The 14,235-nt window shown below is 36.0% G+C and overlaps 1 protein-coding gene across 3 annotated transcripts in view; it reads left to right on the top strand.

The window, feature by feature from the left end:
* Positions 1–14,235, top strand: part of LOC109096490 (myotubularin-related protein 1-like) — a 49,670-nt gene that overhangs the window by 34,516 nt on the left and 919 nt on the right. For 2 of the 3 annotated variants that reach the window (XM_042747916.1, XM_042747918.1), the window contains 12 exons: positions 1,946–2,021; positions 2,251–2,345; positions 6,889–6,996; positions 7,138–7,239; positions 7,328–7,411; positions 7,521–7,670; positions 9,290–9,478; positions 10,738–10,923; positions 12,416–12,622; positions 12,716–12,808; positions 12,895–13,008; positions 13,097–13,273. In XM_042747916.1, the coding sequence (XP_042603850.1) occupies positions 1,946–2,021; positions 2,251–2,345; positions 6,889–6,996; positions 7,138–7,239; positions 7,328–7,411; positions 7,521–7,670; positions 9,290–9,478; positions 10,738–10,923; positions 12,416–12,622; positions 12,716–12,808; positions 12,895–13,008; positions 13,097–13,273 (1,581 nt within the window). Of the gene's footprint in view, positions 1–1,944; positions 2,022–2,250; positions 2,346–6,888; positions 6,997–7,137; positions 7,240–7,327; positions 7,412–7,520; positions 7,671–9,289; positions 9,479–10,737; positions 10,924–12,415; positions 12,623–12,715; positions 12,809–12,894; positions 13,009–13,096; positions 13,274–14,235 lie in introns of all 3 variants that reach the window. The other variant, XM_042747917.1, reaches the window with a different exon arrangement.

Raw genomic sequence — 14,235 nt, 5'->3', positions numbered from 1 at the left:
GTTTTTTATATATAAATAATTTAATTTTATATAATATATTAGTAATTAATTTTTTTAACCCAAAGGTTTTAAAAAACAGTTCCCTTTTTTAAAAATTTAAAATTTTTTTGTCGGTAATAGTAAGGGATATACTGTTTTTCCCCAAAAAAAAAAAGTCAGTACGAGTGCCCGGGTTCAGAAATTTTTTATGCGACACCTTTACTAACTCTAAATTGAGAAATTTTGGGAAAAGGGGAAAATGATCAAAATTTTAGGGCCCCCTTCCTCTGCCGGTTTTGTGTTCTTTTTAGTTTTTTGAAAGATTGCCTTCCCCAATCTTCTGGTAAATTTCAAAACTGAAAAAGTTTTTTCACAAACTTCTGCGCTCTCTGTCAGCTATGCGCGACATTCGCACTGGGTCGGGGGTTTTGCTGTGGGGTGTGTTGGGTTTGTGATTACGGGGGGTACAGGACTGCGAGCGGTAGGGGGAGGTTAAAAGTTTTCTCTAGAGACATGACGGCCACTGACAGCAGAGACTGAGGCCCCCGGATCGTCGCAAGCCTCGTTCGTGGGTGGTGTGTGGTGCTGAACTCTGGGAACTATTGACATGATAATTTACTTACTAACGACTCAATTTCAGAGGAGTTGATCCGCTTGTCTAGTCGTTACAACAGTCTCGAGCCCTGTTGGGTGGTATCAGAACCATTTAAAAACGAGGAAAGTGAGTATCGGGATGGGCTGGTCATAATAAGGATCCAGGTCCATGTAAAATGCATAATTGTAATATTTGGACATATATTTGTATGCTTGTACAGAGTTTTTTTCTGTGCCACAAATGCTGTGGAAAGAGCATGATTTGTAAGGCGTATTGTATTCTACATTACTGATGCAGTAGATCACTGAATGTGTGAGGGGGAAAATACAGATGTTTTGACTCATATGAGCCATTATGAAATATCACCACCTCGTGCCATCTTTTCAGGGCTTGATTAGCATAATGTTGAACAGATCTCCATAGATCTTTTGTGTCGGTGAAGGTCAAGCCTGTTGAACTCCACAGTGCCGTCGTTGTCCTGCAGCTGGACTGTAAGAGAAAGACTGAATTCTCTGATTCCTCTGTGTCCATGAAGCTGCCAAACAGTTGTGTCACTGTGGGTGGAGCAGACCCATGAGCCCCCATCTCATCCTGCTGAGCTCCCTACTCGTTGTCAACAGTGTGCTGACAGAGAAAATGAACTTTTTGGGCCAAACATTGACTAGTGGCTCATGGGATCTGAAAAGAGTAATCATACTGCTTTCATACTGCATATAGATGAGATTTTGCTCAATTTTCTGTCAAGATGCTGGAAGTGATGTACAGTAGAGGGGTTTCCAGAATGTTGCTGTGTGGTTGTTGAGGTGTATTCTAGCCAATCCAAAAATATAAATATATTAAATATTTTGCTCTTGCTGAATTTGCATCATCAGAAGCTTTTTTCTCTGTGTTCCTAAACTACAGCCCTGGCCTTCCGTGTTTAATTTACAACCTCAAACGTTGGACTGTTTGCTTTAGGCGGAGAGAGAACTTAAAGTTTGGGAGTGGTAGCAAAGGAAACCACATACAGAGTATCTTTCTGACACTTAGTTGTATTTTATACTTTTTTTTTTTTTTTGGTATGTATATTTTGTTAGAGATTTCTGAATAGTTTACTATCAGTGGCACTTGTGAAGGTTAGCTGCAAAAAAACAATGCCAACATTCAAGGATCTTTAAATCCTATTTAGAGAACTGCCAATCAGAATTTTGTATCATTTAAAAACCTTATTCAGAATATCCATGCAGAATATCTAGAACTCCATGCTTAAATTATGCTGATACTGGAATATTCTAATAGGAACATGTAAATGTGTATCTAGAATATAGACTTTAATCAGAAAATGATGTGCATGTATCAATATCAAATTGTGTTTGTTTCACCGTGTGACAGACACTCAGAGAAGGAAATAAGCAGGCTCAGATGGAAGAGGCTCAACGTGTTCCTGGAGAAACCATTAAAGCTATTGGTAAGGAACTTCATAATTGAGCATGTTTTTATGTAATGTATTAATATGGAACCATTATGAAGCATAGCAAGCCAACCATAATAAGAAATTGGTTAATATATGGGTCACAAGGTCAGTGGACAAGGCTAAAAATTGTCATTATTTCTAGACAGTACAGTTTACAGGTCTTCCACACATGTTGTTCATGTCAGTGGCAGATAACCATTGTATGCTGTGGTGTTTTTTACAGTCAAAGATGTCATGTATATTTGTCCGTTCTCTGGGGTCGTGAGAGGGACTCTAACCATCACTGACTACAAGCTCTTCTTTAAAAGCCTGACACGGGTAAACACATTTTTCGATTTCTTTTTACAGCATCTAAAGGCAATGAAACATCAAACTGACATCACTGAAAGCCGACTGTGGTGTCACTTCATTTTAAAGTTCTGAGCAATGTACATCAAAGAATAATCGGCAATAGTTTATAGTTTCTTTTTCTGTACATATCAGTGCTGAAATATTTGAAACTGTTTTAATACTAATTTTTCTCAGTATACTAGCTGTGCTTTCTTGCCGTCATTCAGTGTCTTGTCAGTTCAGTTTTTGCTGGGCAAATATTTTCATAACGACATGGTTGGCATGAAAGAATAAAGACCAGCTGATCAACATGGTAAGCAAAATAGTGGTGTGTGGTATTGACAAAAAATTATATTTTAATTATTTTGGGGAATTTTTTCCATAACTACAATTAAACAGTATGTTTTTGTGCTGGTACCTTGGCTGGTTTAGGCCAAGAAAGATAAATATGACACTGAAAACAACAGTAGGTGGCGGCAAGTCCCTGTGTTAATGAGAGGTTCACTGAATCATTCGTTCAAAAAATTCGTTTAACACAGCTAATTCATTTAAAAATGAAGCAAGTGGCTCTCTTTATGAAAGGATCTTTGAATCATTGACTCAAGTTATTTGTTAAAAAACACATTCACATAGGAACGAAACACCGCTTCCAGTTTTGTTTGGAACTATTTTCATTAGGGAAACAGAAAAAAACAGACAACTCGTTTAATATTAACTTCTTGTTTTTTGAACTGAAGAATTATAAAAAAAAACAAAAGCCCGTGTAGGGATATTTTTTGCTTTCATAACTAGAATGATAGGGACATATGGAGTCAATATAATATCACATATATACGCAAAAAAATAAAGTTTTGCAAAAGAAAATAAAGTTTTGCAAACAAAAATTAAAGTATTGAGGAAAATAATTTTGCTTTTTGCAAACAAAAATAAAGAATTGGAAAACATAAATAATACCGTGCGAAACCAATGATTTTGCAATACATATTTTCTATGGTCATATCTACAATTTTATTTGCAACACTGATTTTATTTTGCGTGTCGGTCTAGTTTGAGCATGCGCTGCAGTTTTTCCTGTGAGCTTCATTTCTCTGCGCGTCTCGCTTTGTGGCGCTGTTTTGACGTGGGGGTGGAGTCAAGGGGCAGGGGCGTGTACAACATGCCTCCCTGGAAGTGACGACATCGGCCCGAGACGCAGCTCACTGATCCAGGTACTGTCATGATGAGTAGATGCATGCGAGTGGATCGCTTCCTTTTATTCACTAGCATTAAAACATGCATGGTTTCGTTTTATTAACTTTATTAACAAATGTATATGTGTATTAGCAGCGTTTGCTCAAGTTAAAGAAGTTGTTACCATGCACATCTGCTGTTTATTTCTCTCGATGTGCACTCTTTTACTGGCATAAAATTGGCTTGACGTTGGACGTTCGATATTCGCAAATCTAGGGACCGTCTCTAAAGTTACATGCAAAACTACTATACACTTCTCTAAGGTCAATAGCATGCAATGAGAATGACTAACAGTCATGAAAACAACTGTTAACTGTTCATCCAGGTGTCAACTATAATGCACACCTTTTATATTTTTTGATAATTATTAAAATTATAATTATGAAAAATATGAACGGTGTGCATTATAGTTGACACGAAGATGAACACTTTACAGTATGTTTTATGAAAGTGAGTCATTCTGTTCAAATGCTATTGAGCTTTAAATTTGTATTTAAGTGCATTCGGTAATGAAAAGTAGCAATATTTTACATAAGATTTACAGTTTATTTGAATAATTATGAAATTCTGATGAATGGTGTGCATTATAGTTGACACCTAGATGAACACTTTACAGTATGTTTTATGAAAGTGAGTCATTCTGTTCAAATGCTATTGAGCTTCAAATTATGGCATATTTTAAATTTGAGCCCATTCCGTAATGAAAATTAGCAATATTTTACATTTGATTTACAGTTTATTTTAATAATTATCAAAAAATATAAAAGGTGTGCATTATAGTTGACACCTGGATAAACAGTTAACAGTTGTTTTCATGACTGTTAGTCATTCTCCTTGCATGCTATTGACGTTAGATAAGTGTATAGTAGTTTTGCATGTAACTTTAGAGACGGTCCCTAGATTTGCGAATATCGAACGTCCAACGTCAAGCCAACTTTATGGCAATCACACACTTCTATAGCATTAAAATGTGTATTGTTTCATATGGTTAACAGTGTTTGTTTAAGATCTCTTAGCCTGTGGGAGGACGCCAGCGCACAGAAGCGTTCTTTGTTCACATTAGTTCAGAGTTAGCCTACTGCTAGTTTTTAATGTAAAATTATGCAATTCACTTCATAAACTATAACGTACATCATTAAAGAGGTCTACGACTCAAGGTTTTATATCGATCTCGACTTCGTTTTTCATTTACATAACTCCTGGCATAAATTAATAAATGACTGTCATTGTAAGATAAAAAAAAATGAAGCTCGAATCTTTTTGGTTTAATTTTTCCATGAGTTTAATGCATAAACAAACCCGCGTGACCATAGCAACCTGAGATTATCAGAGATTGATCAAATATTTTTATCCATCCCACAGTCCGTTGATCGTGTCTTTTTATGTAATATATGTGCATATAAGGCTTTTATTATTTTTATCATTATATATACATAATATATCCAAGTGGATGCTGCACACTGCTGGTGGTTGAGGAGAGAGACCCCCCACATGATCGTACAGCAAATTGGGTGTACAACAATACATTATAAAGCGCTATATAAATGCATCATTCATTTATTCATATAGGCTGACCGTATATAATAATTGATAATACCATTATATTAAATAGGGCTATATTTTTATATTTATTGTTATGCTTATTTCCCCTTTTAATTCGTGTATTGCTTACCTAATTAACGTTCTTTGTTAAATTAGTGTTTTAATTTACAAATGAAACTAGCGAATTATTCATTTATAATTCTAGTATTTATTATTATAGGGTTATTGTTAAATTCATCCTCTAAAGTGCACTTCCAGTAAAAAATCTTTATTGGCATGTCGGGCTTTTACAGTATAGGCTTTTATTTACAAAACTCTTCAATACTGCGTTTTCCAAAAGCATCGTTAAAACTAGCAGTAACTCTGAACTAATGTGAACAAAGAACGCTTCTGTGCACTGGCGTCCTCCACAGGTTAAGAGATTTTAAACAAACACTGTTAATACACATGCAGTTAACCAAATGAAAACAATACACATTTTAATGCTAGAAAAGTGTGCACATCGAGAGAAATAAAACAGCAGATGTGCATGGTAACAACTTCTTTAACTTGAGCAAACGCTGCTAATACACATAGGGCTATACATTTGTTAATAAAGTTAATAAAACGAAACCATGCATATTTTAATGCTAGTGAATAAAAGGAAGCGATCCACTCGCATGCATCTGCTCATCATGACAGTACCTGGATCAGTGAGCTGCGTCTCGGGCCGATGTCGTCACTTCCAGGGAGGCATGTTGTACACGCCCCTGCCCCTTGACTCCACCCCCACGTCAAAACAGCGCCACAAAGCGAGACGCGCAGAAAAATGAAGCGCACAGGAAAAACTGCAGCGCACGCTCAAACTAGACCGACACGCAAAATAAAATCAGTGTTGCAAATAAAATTGTAGATATGACCATAGAAAATATGTATTGCAAAATCATTGCTTTCGCACGGTATTATTTATGTTTTGCAATTCTTTATTTTTGTTTGCAAAAAGCAAAATTATTTTCCTCAATACTTTAATTTTTGTTTGCAAAACTTTATTTTCTTTTGCAAAACTTTATTTTTTGCGTATATATGTGATATTATATTGACTCCATAGGGACATTATTAAGGCTTCATCATGCAGTAAATGCGATCTCAAGATGTGTTTTTATTTGTTTTTTGCAAAGTAGGTGACATACTTGATACTGTCAGCTCGCAATTATGATATTATTGCAGATGATAAATATTGCACACCCCTATAAAGCAAGCGCTGCTTTGTTTAGAGTTTGTATATCCACTGACCTAGTTCTGTTTTTTTTTTTTCAAATAATGAATACAGGCTACTGCCACCTGCTGTTATGGAGAGTTATTTCCTCTCAGGCAGCAGCAGATCCTTTTGTGCTAGTTTGCTGTAGTTTTTGCAGTGTGTTCAAGCAGAACCTTTTAGCTCAGACCCAGGTAATGCGAGGCAGCTTTCATCGCCAGTAGTTCTAGTTGGTTTGGTGTGTCACAACATTAAAAAAAAAACCAAAGTATGCTCTAGCTTTTGCCCTAATACTGGCATACCGGCGCTTTTTCTACATATTCAGAAGTGTAGACTTTCCTGTGACCTGCAAAGTGCATAAATCTACTACACACTAAAATTATGCAAATTAGGACACAACCATGATCTCTATAAAATACAGTAAAATACAGTTTCTGGCTCTGTAGATTCCGAAGTGTCTTCTTAGATCTCAGCAAGCACAAATGTTTTGGTTGACTGATAGTGTTGTTTTTGTGTTTGGCAAAGGATCCTCCGTTTGTGCTGGATGTGAATCTTGGAGCCATTAGCAGACTGGAATCTGTCGCCGTTCAGAGTCACGGAGAGAACACTCAAGGACTTGAGATAGTTTGCAAGGCAAAGGGCACATCAGTCTTTTTCCACTCTTCATTGGCCCCCAGCCTCTTCCTTTTCATGTCTTTGCATCTATTTACTCTCTTGCTCACACCTTTAAATATTAATTCCTGTTTTTTTTTTTTTTTTTTTTTTTTTTCACAGGACTTGAGAAACCCCCGGTTTGCGTACAAGAAGGAGGGTCAGAGCAATTTGGAGGTGTTTGAAACACTGTCAAAGTACGCATTCCCGCTCTCCCACAACCTGGTATGACTTTATGAAAACACCCAGATGTGTGCACTAGCTGAAGGTGTTTCAGTATGTTTAATGATACACGTTCCCTCTCTTCCCTCAGCCTCTCTTTGCCTTTAAGTACCGGGAGACGTTTCCAGAAGACGGCTGGAAGATCTACGACCCAGTCGCTGAGTATAAGAGGCAGGTAAGAACTGTCGTCATCACTCACCATATGTAAAGTATGTGTTATTACAGGTCATTGTTTTGGTATTATGTTCTGATGTACCTGTGTCGATGCTGTTGGACGGTAACAGGGTCTTCCAAACGAGAGCTGGATCATCAGTAAAGTCAACAGCAGTTATGAGCTGTGCGAGACGTATCCCGCTCTGCTGGTTCTTCCTTCAAACGTCACAGAGGACGAACTGAAGAGAGTGGCGGCCTTTAGGGCCAAACGCCGTTTGCCAGTAAGATAACTAATTATTTTAAATCGCAAAGGAGAATTTTGTTTAACAGTTTTTGTTTTTTTGGGAAAAATTTAATAATCTTCTAACAGCACCTGTATTGTCATCAGGGTTATTATAGTTAAAGGGGTCATCGGATGCTACATGGACTTTAATAAGTTGTTTGAACTGAAATGTGTGTTGGCAGTGTGTGTACACAACCACCCTATAATGATAAAATTCCACCCATTTTTTAATCTTGTTAAATCATTTCCCCTTTTCAAATCGAACCGATCTCAGATGCCTGTCTGTGTGATGTCACGTTTCACGATGAATGTGGCTAAAGTAAACAGTCTCTTAGAGAGTGGCTCGGAAGAGAGTGGCGGGGTCAGCAGAGCTCATTTGTATTTAAAGGAAAATGCTACAAAACGGCTTGCTCTGAAAAAAGCTGTATTTGACAGGGTTAAAAGAGTGTTGTTTTACACTACCATTGAGAAATTTTAAAGGGGTCATATGGCATTGCTAAAAAGAACATTATGTTGAGTATTTGGTGTAATGCAATGTATTTATGCGGTTCAAGGTTAAAAAAACACATTATTTTACATAATGTACATTATTGTTGCTCCTTTATGCCCCTCCTTTCTGAAACGCATCGATTTTTACAAAGCTCATCGGTCTGAAAAGCGAGGTGTTCTCTGATTGGCCAGCTATCCAGTGCATTGTGATTGGCTGAATTCCTCAAGCGTGTGACGAATTTGTTACGCCCCTCAACATACTGTGATGCCGTGTCCCGGTGTGATGAAACAAAACCAATAAAACCCATTATAAACGAGGCATCTGTTGCATCCAGTGGGGACATAATTACTGATTATAATGACTTATACTGTGTTTTTATGCATTGCGTTGCGTATCGCATTTTTTATGCATGTCTGCATTTGTGATCGGAGAAATGACAAACAATAAGCGCTACTCTACTGCTTAAAACTTGCGCTTGAATCATCAGTGGCAAATCCTTTAAATATGAAAACATACTTACAGGCTGTGAGTCAGAAGTGCCAGACTGTCCTTGCAAAGTTGGAATTGCCCAACTTTATAGAAACAGCCTTTGTGCACAGAAGCATTATAGGCTACTGGTTCAGGAAACAGTCCTCGTCCTCCGTAAAATGTGCTGCACACATCTGAATATTTGCGTTGAACTGTTCTGGAACAGTGTTGAAATACAACTTAACCACTGATTTGTAGTTGTGTCCTCTTTTGGAAGGCCAAAGAAAGTAGTTTCGATTTCACAACATGGCAGCGGCGGCAACAGAGAGAATAAAAGTTACGTTTTCTTTCTTTGCTTGAAGATTTGGGCGGCGTTATGCAAATATTCCCACATAGTGACGTAGAGATGTGGGGGCGTGTTAGAATGAGCCGTTTTAGGGGTGTGCGGTTGACTCTTAACTTTTATAAAGAATATCTCTTTAGTCTTTGCAACTTTACAGATCTTCTTTATGCACCAAGAGCTTGTAACACTCCAAAGAGAATTATAAACACTTTTTTTATAGACAGTAATAAAATTGACAAAAACACATGAAAAAATTACTAGAACTTTAACTAAAATTTCAATGAAAATAGAAAACAATTTCATCCCCTTCCATCAGGTGCTGTCCTGGATTCACCCTGAGAGTCAGGCCGCTATCGTGCGCTGCGGTCAGCCGCAGGTGGGTCCATCAGACCGCCGCTGTAGGGAGGATGAGCGATACCTGCAGACCATTCTCGACGCCAACGCACAGTCTCACAAACTCTGCATCTTTGATGCTCGCCAAAGCACTGTGGCTGACACTAACAAAGTAAGCTACAGTGTTTTAACAAATGAATACTGCAGATATGCACTACCGTACAAAGGTTTGAGGTCAGTAAGAGTTTTTGGATTAATTAAATTGAGAAAGAGTAACAATAAAGACATTTGTAATGTTACATTTGTAATGTTTTCTGTTTTAAATAAATGCTGTTCTTTGAACTTTCTATTCGTTAAAGAATCCTGAAAAAAACGTTATCATGGTTTCCACAAAAATATTAAGCAACCCAACTGTTATTAACATTGATAATAATAAGAAATGTTTCTTGAGCACCATATTAGAATGATTTCTGAAGGATCATGTGACACTGAAGACTGGAGTAATGATGCTGAAAATTCAGCTTTGATTACAGGAATAAATTACATTTTAAAATATATTCAAATAAAAAGTCCTGTAATAACATTTCACAATATTACTTTTCTCATGAACATTATTTTAGTGTATACTCACTGATCTATATAATTATATTTCTTTAATATCTAATCATCATTTTCAAAGCCCTATATGGTTCAATCTCAGAAATATGGGGTCTCAATGCGGCTTCATGTCCAAAATGTTGAAAATTACCCATTTTCAGTGGGCAAAAACCAAATGATGGTCACTTTGTATACAGCTTCCAAATGAAGATTACAAAAGAAAAGTTTATTAAGAGCCAGAATTTAAAAGAATATTAATATACAGGCACATTAATAGTTTGTGCACAGGCATGTAAACTTTGGAAAAAGAATATTTATGGCACTTGGACAGGTATGTTCTATGCAGTTGTTTTAATAGAGGGAAACAAGATACATTTCCAGTTTCAACATGATTTGTTCTTCAGACATTCCTTTTTAAAAGAAAACAAATCAGATGACTGCAAAGTGTCCAACCTTTGGTTTTTGACCACTGAAAACGTTTTTTTTTCCTGGAGCCATATTGTTAAAACCCAAAATCTAAAAGGGCATTAAGATCTCTGTAATATTTCTTGAGTTACAGGTCAAAAAAAGTGCTTTTCCCATTTTTCCAAGTGCTTTTCCCAATCACCATTGCTAAAGTCAACAGATTTTACTAATAGACCTAGCAGTCTCTGATTAATTATATAACATAATGTTGCTGCCATTTTTCTGAAGTAATTTACCCCCTGGTTTCTGGCTGGTCATCATTAGTTGGTCATTCACTGGCGCAGCATGGTAGACCATCTTGAGCCAGCAACGAACTAACTATTGTACCAGATTTTCTGGAATAGCTGATATGTGGCTTCTCTTCTGTAGGCCAAAGATGGAGGATATGAGAATGAGAGTCTCTATATCAATGTAGAGCTGAACTTTCTGGAGATCCCCAACATACACGTGATGAGAGAATCCCTGAGGAAACTCAAGGAGGTGGTGTATCCTGCCATCGACCAGCAGCGCTGGTTCTCATCTGTGGATTCTACACACTGGCTGGAATACATCAGGGTGAGAATATGGGACTAAATCACTGCACTGCACCATGATGGTCAGTATATCCTGACCTCTATACTCATGAAGTTTCGTTTTTCTTTTGGTTAACATTTACAAGTAAACAATACAACGGCTGAATCTGTTGTACTGTCAAATCCAATAATTTAGCATTACATCACTTGCTTACTAATGGATCCTCTGCAGTAAGAATGAAAGTCCAAACAACTGATAAAAACATTACAATAATCCACACCACTCCAGTGCATCAATTAATGTCTTGTGAAGTGAAAAGCTGCATGTTTGCAATAAAAAAAATCCAGTATTATGTCGTATTTAACTTAAATCTATTGCTAAAGTGCAAGTAATTTTTTTTCTTAGTTTAGAAAATAATAAGAAAAAAGTTCTTCAGAATTTTATTCACACAGTGCATGTTTTTGCATTTCACTCCACTTCTTTTCCATTGTTTTCTATGTAAACATGCGCTAGATGGACCTGTGGTTTGATCTTTGTGTGCATGTCTAGTGTTGTCTGCCGTGTCTCGCACATAAGACATTCCCAAAACTCAGAGCACAAGTTGAAAGAGGTTTTAGGATGTTTTTAAAAATGACATATTTAGACCATTTTTCAATAAATAATGAATAAAAATGTAAATTCAAAGAAAGAAAAAAAATTCATTTAGTAAAATAAAGTAAATGTAACTTCTTGAATTTAAAACAGTATTGCACATTTGATTTTTTTTTATATGTTTGTCAAAGCTGTTAAAAAAATGCTGACAGTCTGTTGCAGGTTATTCTAACTTTACGAAGCTTTACAATTTACAATGATCTTTAAGATGATTCTTTTCAAGTTTTGAGAATCTTACAAACAAAAGATATTTAAAAAAAATAAAATAATAATAAGTATGTATATATGTATATAGGACATCCTCATTTGTAAAACTGGTATAAAAATAAAGTAAACAAAGTTTTTTTGAAATTGTAAAAGTGGGTTTAGTTTAAAAGTGTATAACTATCTGCATTTAAAAACAATAGAAGTCTATGTAATGTACCCATTTAGATAGCTAAGTAAACGTGTGTGTGTGTGTGTGTGTGTGTGTGTGTGTGTGTGTGTGTGTGTGTGTGTGTGTGTGTTTTGAACACGTTTGTCAGTGCAGTCCAAAAATGCTTACACCGTGTTGGATTTAAATGCCATTCTATACTTCACACTTGGTAGCAACTAATGAACTTGGTTGCTCAGCTAAGCTAAATTTTAATTGAATAAAGATAATACAGAAATGCAATTTAAACTGAAGCTCTAAAAATTCTGAATGTATTTTTTTGTATTTATTGTTACATTTAACAAAGTGCAGAAAGAGAATACAGGTTTTTAAAGAACAGGTTTTTAAAATAGTTGTATGTAATTAAATGAAATTATTTAACCGACTTATTAATTGAAAACATAACACATGTATAATAATATTAATAAAAATAAGCATTTCTTAAAGGAAAAAAATCTGTTTTCTCTGTAGCTCTTGCTAGCAGGTGCGGTGCGCATCGCAGACCGACTCGAGTCGGGGAAGACGTCAGTGGTGGTGCACTGCAGCGATGGCTGGGACCGCACGGCTCAGCTCACCTCTCTGGCCATGCTCATGCTGGACGCACACTACCGCTCGCTCAGGGGCTTCCAGGTGCTTCTGGAGAAGGAGTGGCTGAGCTTCGGACACCGCTTTGCCTCGGTCAGTAACATCCTGTGTATATGGAGAAGAACATTGTGCACTGAATGCTTACTAGCATCTCACGGCTTCCTTCTCTGTCCTTCTGTCTGTCAGCGAGTGGGACATGGAGATGGGAACCATGCAAACTCGGAGCGCTCCCCTCTCTTTGTGCAGTTCATCGACTGTGTCTGGCAAATGACCCGGCAGGTGAGGAACAGTGGAGCTGAAATTAAAAATGCAATGTTTATTATATAACCAAAGTGTTCTCTTTTTTTCTCTCTCTCTCTTCATAGTTTCCCTCTGCATTTGAATTCAATGAGCTGTTTCTCATCACGGTGCTTGATCACCTGTACAGCTGTCTGTTTGGGACGTTTCTTTACAACAGCGAGCAAGAACGGGTCTCGAAGGCATGCAACTGTTACTTGGTTTTAAAGTCATTCTGTCATGATTTAGTCACCCTGATGTCAATCAGTTCTGATTTTTATTTTTTTGCAGGAGGTGTACAGCAAGACTGTGTCTCTGTGGTCATATGTGAACAGCCAGCTTGAGGAGTTTACCAACCCGCTGTATGTGAACTACGAGCACCATGTTTTATATCCAGTAGCCAGTTTGAGACATCTAGAGCTTTGGGTCAGTTATTATGTGCGCTGGAACCCTCGCATGAGGCCACAGGTGAGCAGGGGATGCAGAGGATGATAGCTGATGGCTATTTATTCCACATTTGCTTCAGTGGTTGTAGGTGAAAAATGTGTGTTGTGGAGTTACACTGATAACAGTGTAAAACAATTAAGAGTTCATTTGAATTTTATGTTGCATTATAAAAAATCTTAGCATTGCCTGCATTTATTTAAAATGTTATTTTATTTAATATATGGTCAAATTTATCTTTTAGAAAATATGTGTTATATGGTATTAGGTGGTTTTATTTACGATAAATAGGATTTTTTCTATTAATATTATATATTATTTATTCAAGCTGTGCTAAAAATTGTAAAATCTTGTATGTTTTTCCATTTTTATTGGGATGAAATCCATAGTTTTGTGGTCCATGACTTTTGAATACCATTTTATATATATTTATATAATATACTTTATATTAGAAATTATATATATAAATTTATATATTTATAATATAAATAAAAAATTGCATCTCTAGACATACTATTTTTTTTCCACTGCCTTGTAAATGTGAATTTATTAAAAAAAGTAAATCAATTATAAATTACTTAATACTAAATAAAATGTTTATAAAATAGTACATTAATTTGCATTTAAATATAACTTTCTAAAATTGTATTAATTCCTTAAAAAAAACTGTATTGGCCATTTAATTTTGATTTGTTTGTCAATGCAGTTCGGCATGTCATTAAATTCTTTACACTTAGATACTTTAACCTTGGTTACTCTGAACAGATGATTTTAATAGAATAAAAAAATGCATTTAAAAGATGCGTTTAAAAAATATTCACATTAAAATTTAGTATATATTTATTTATATATACATTTTAATTTGTTTTCATTTAGTAAGCTTTACTTTTTATTTGTATGAATAACAATATTTAATACATTTTACAAAAGTCAGAAAAGTTATGTTGTGTATACTTCACATTCAGAGACACTAAAGGCTCTGTTTT

The sequence above is a fragment of the Cyprinus carpio genome, chromosome B21 (genome assembly GCF_018340385.1).
Source record: "Cyprinus carpio isolate SPL01 chromosome B21, ASM1834038v1, whole genome shotgun sequence".
Lineage (NCBI taxonomy): Eukaryota > Metazoa > Chordata > Actinopteri > Cypriniformes > Cyprinidae > Cyprinus > Cyprinus carpio.
This window is presented reverse-complemented; position numbering and strand designations above follow the sequence as displayed.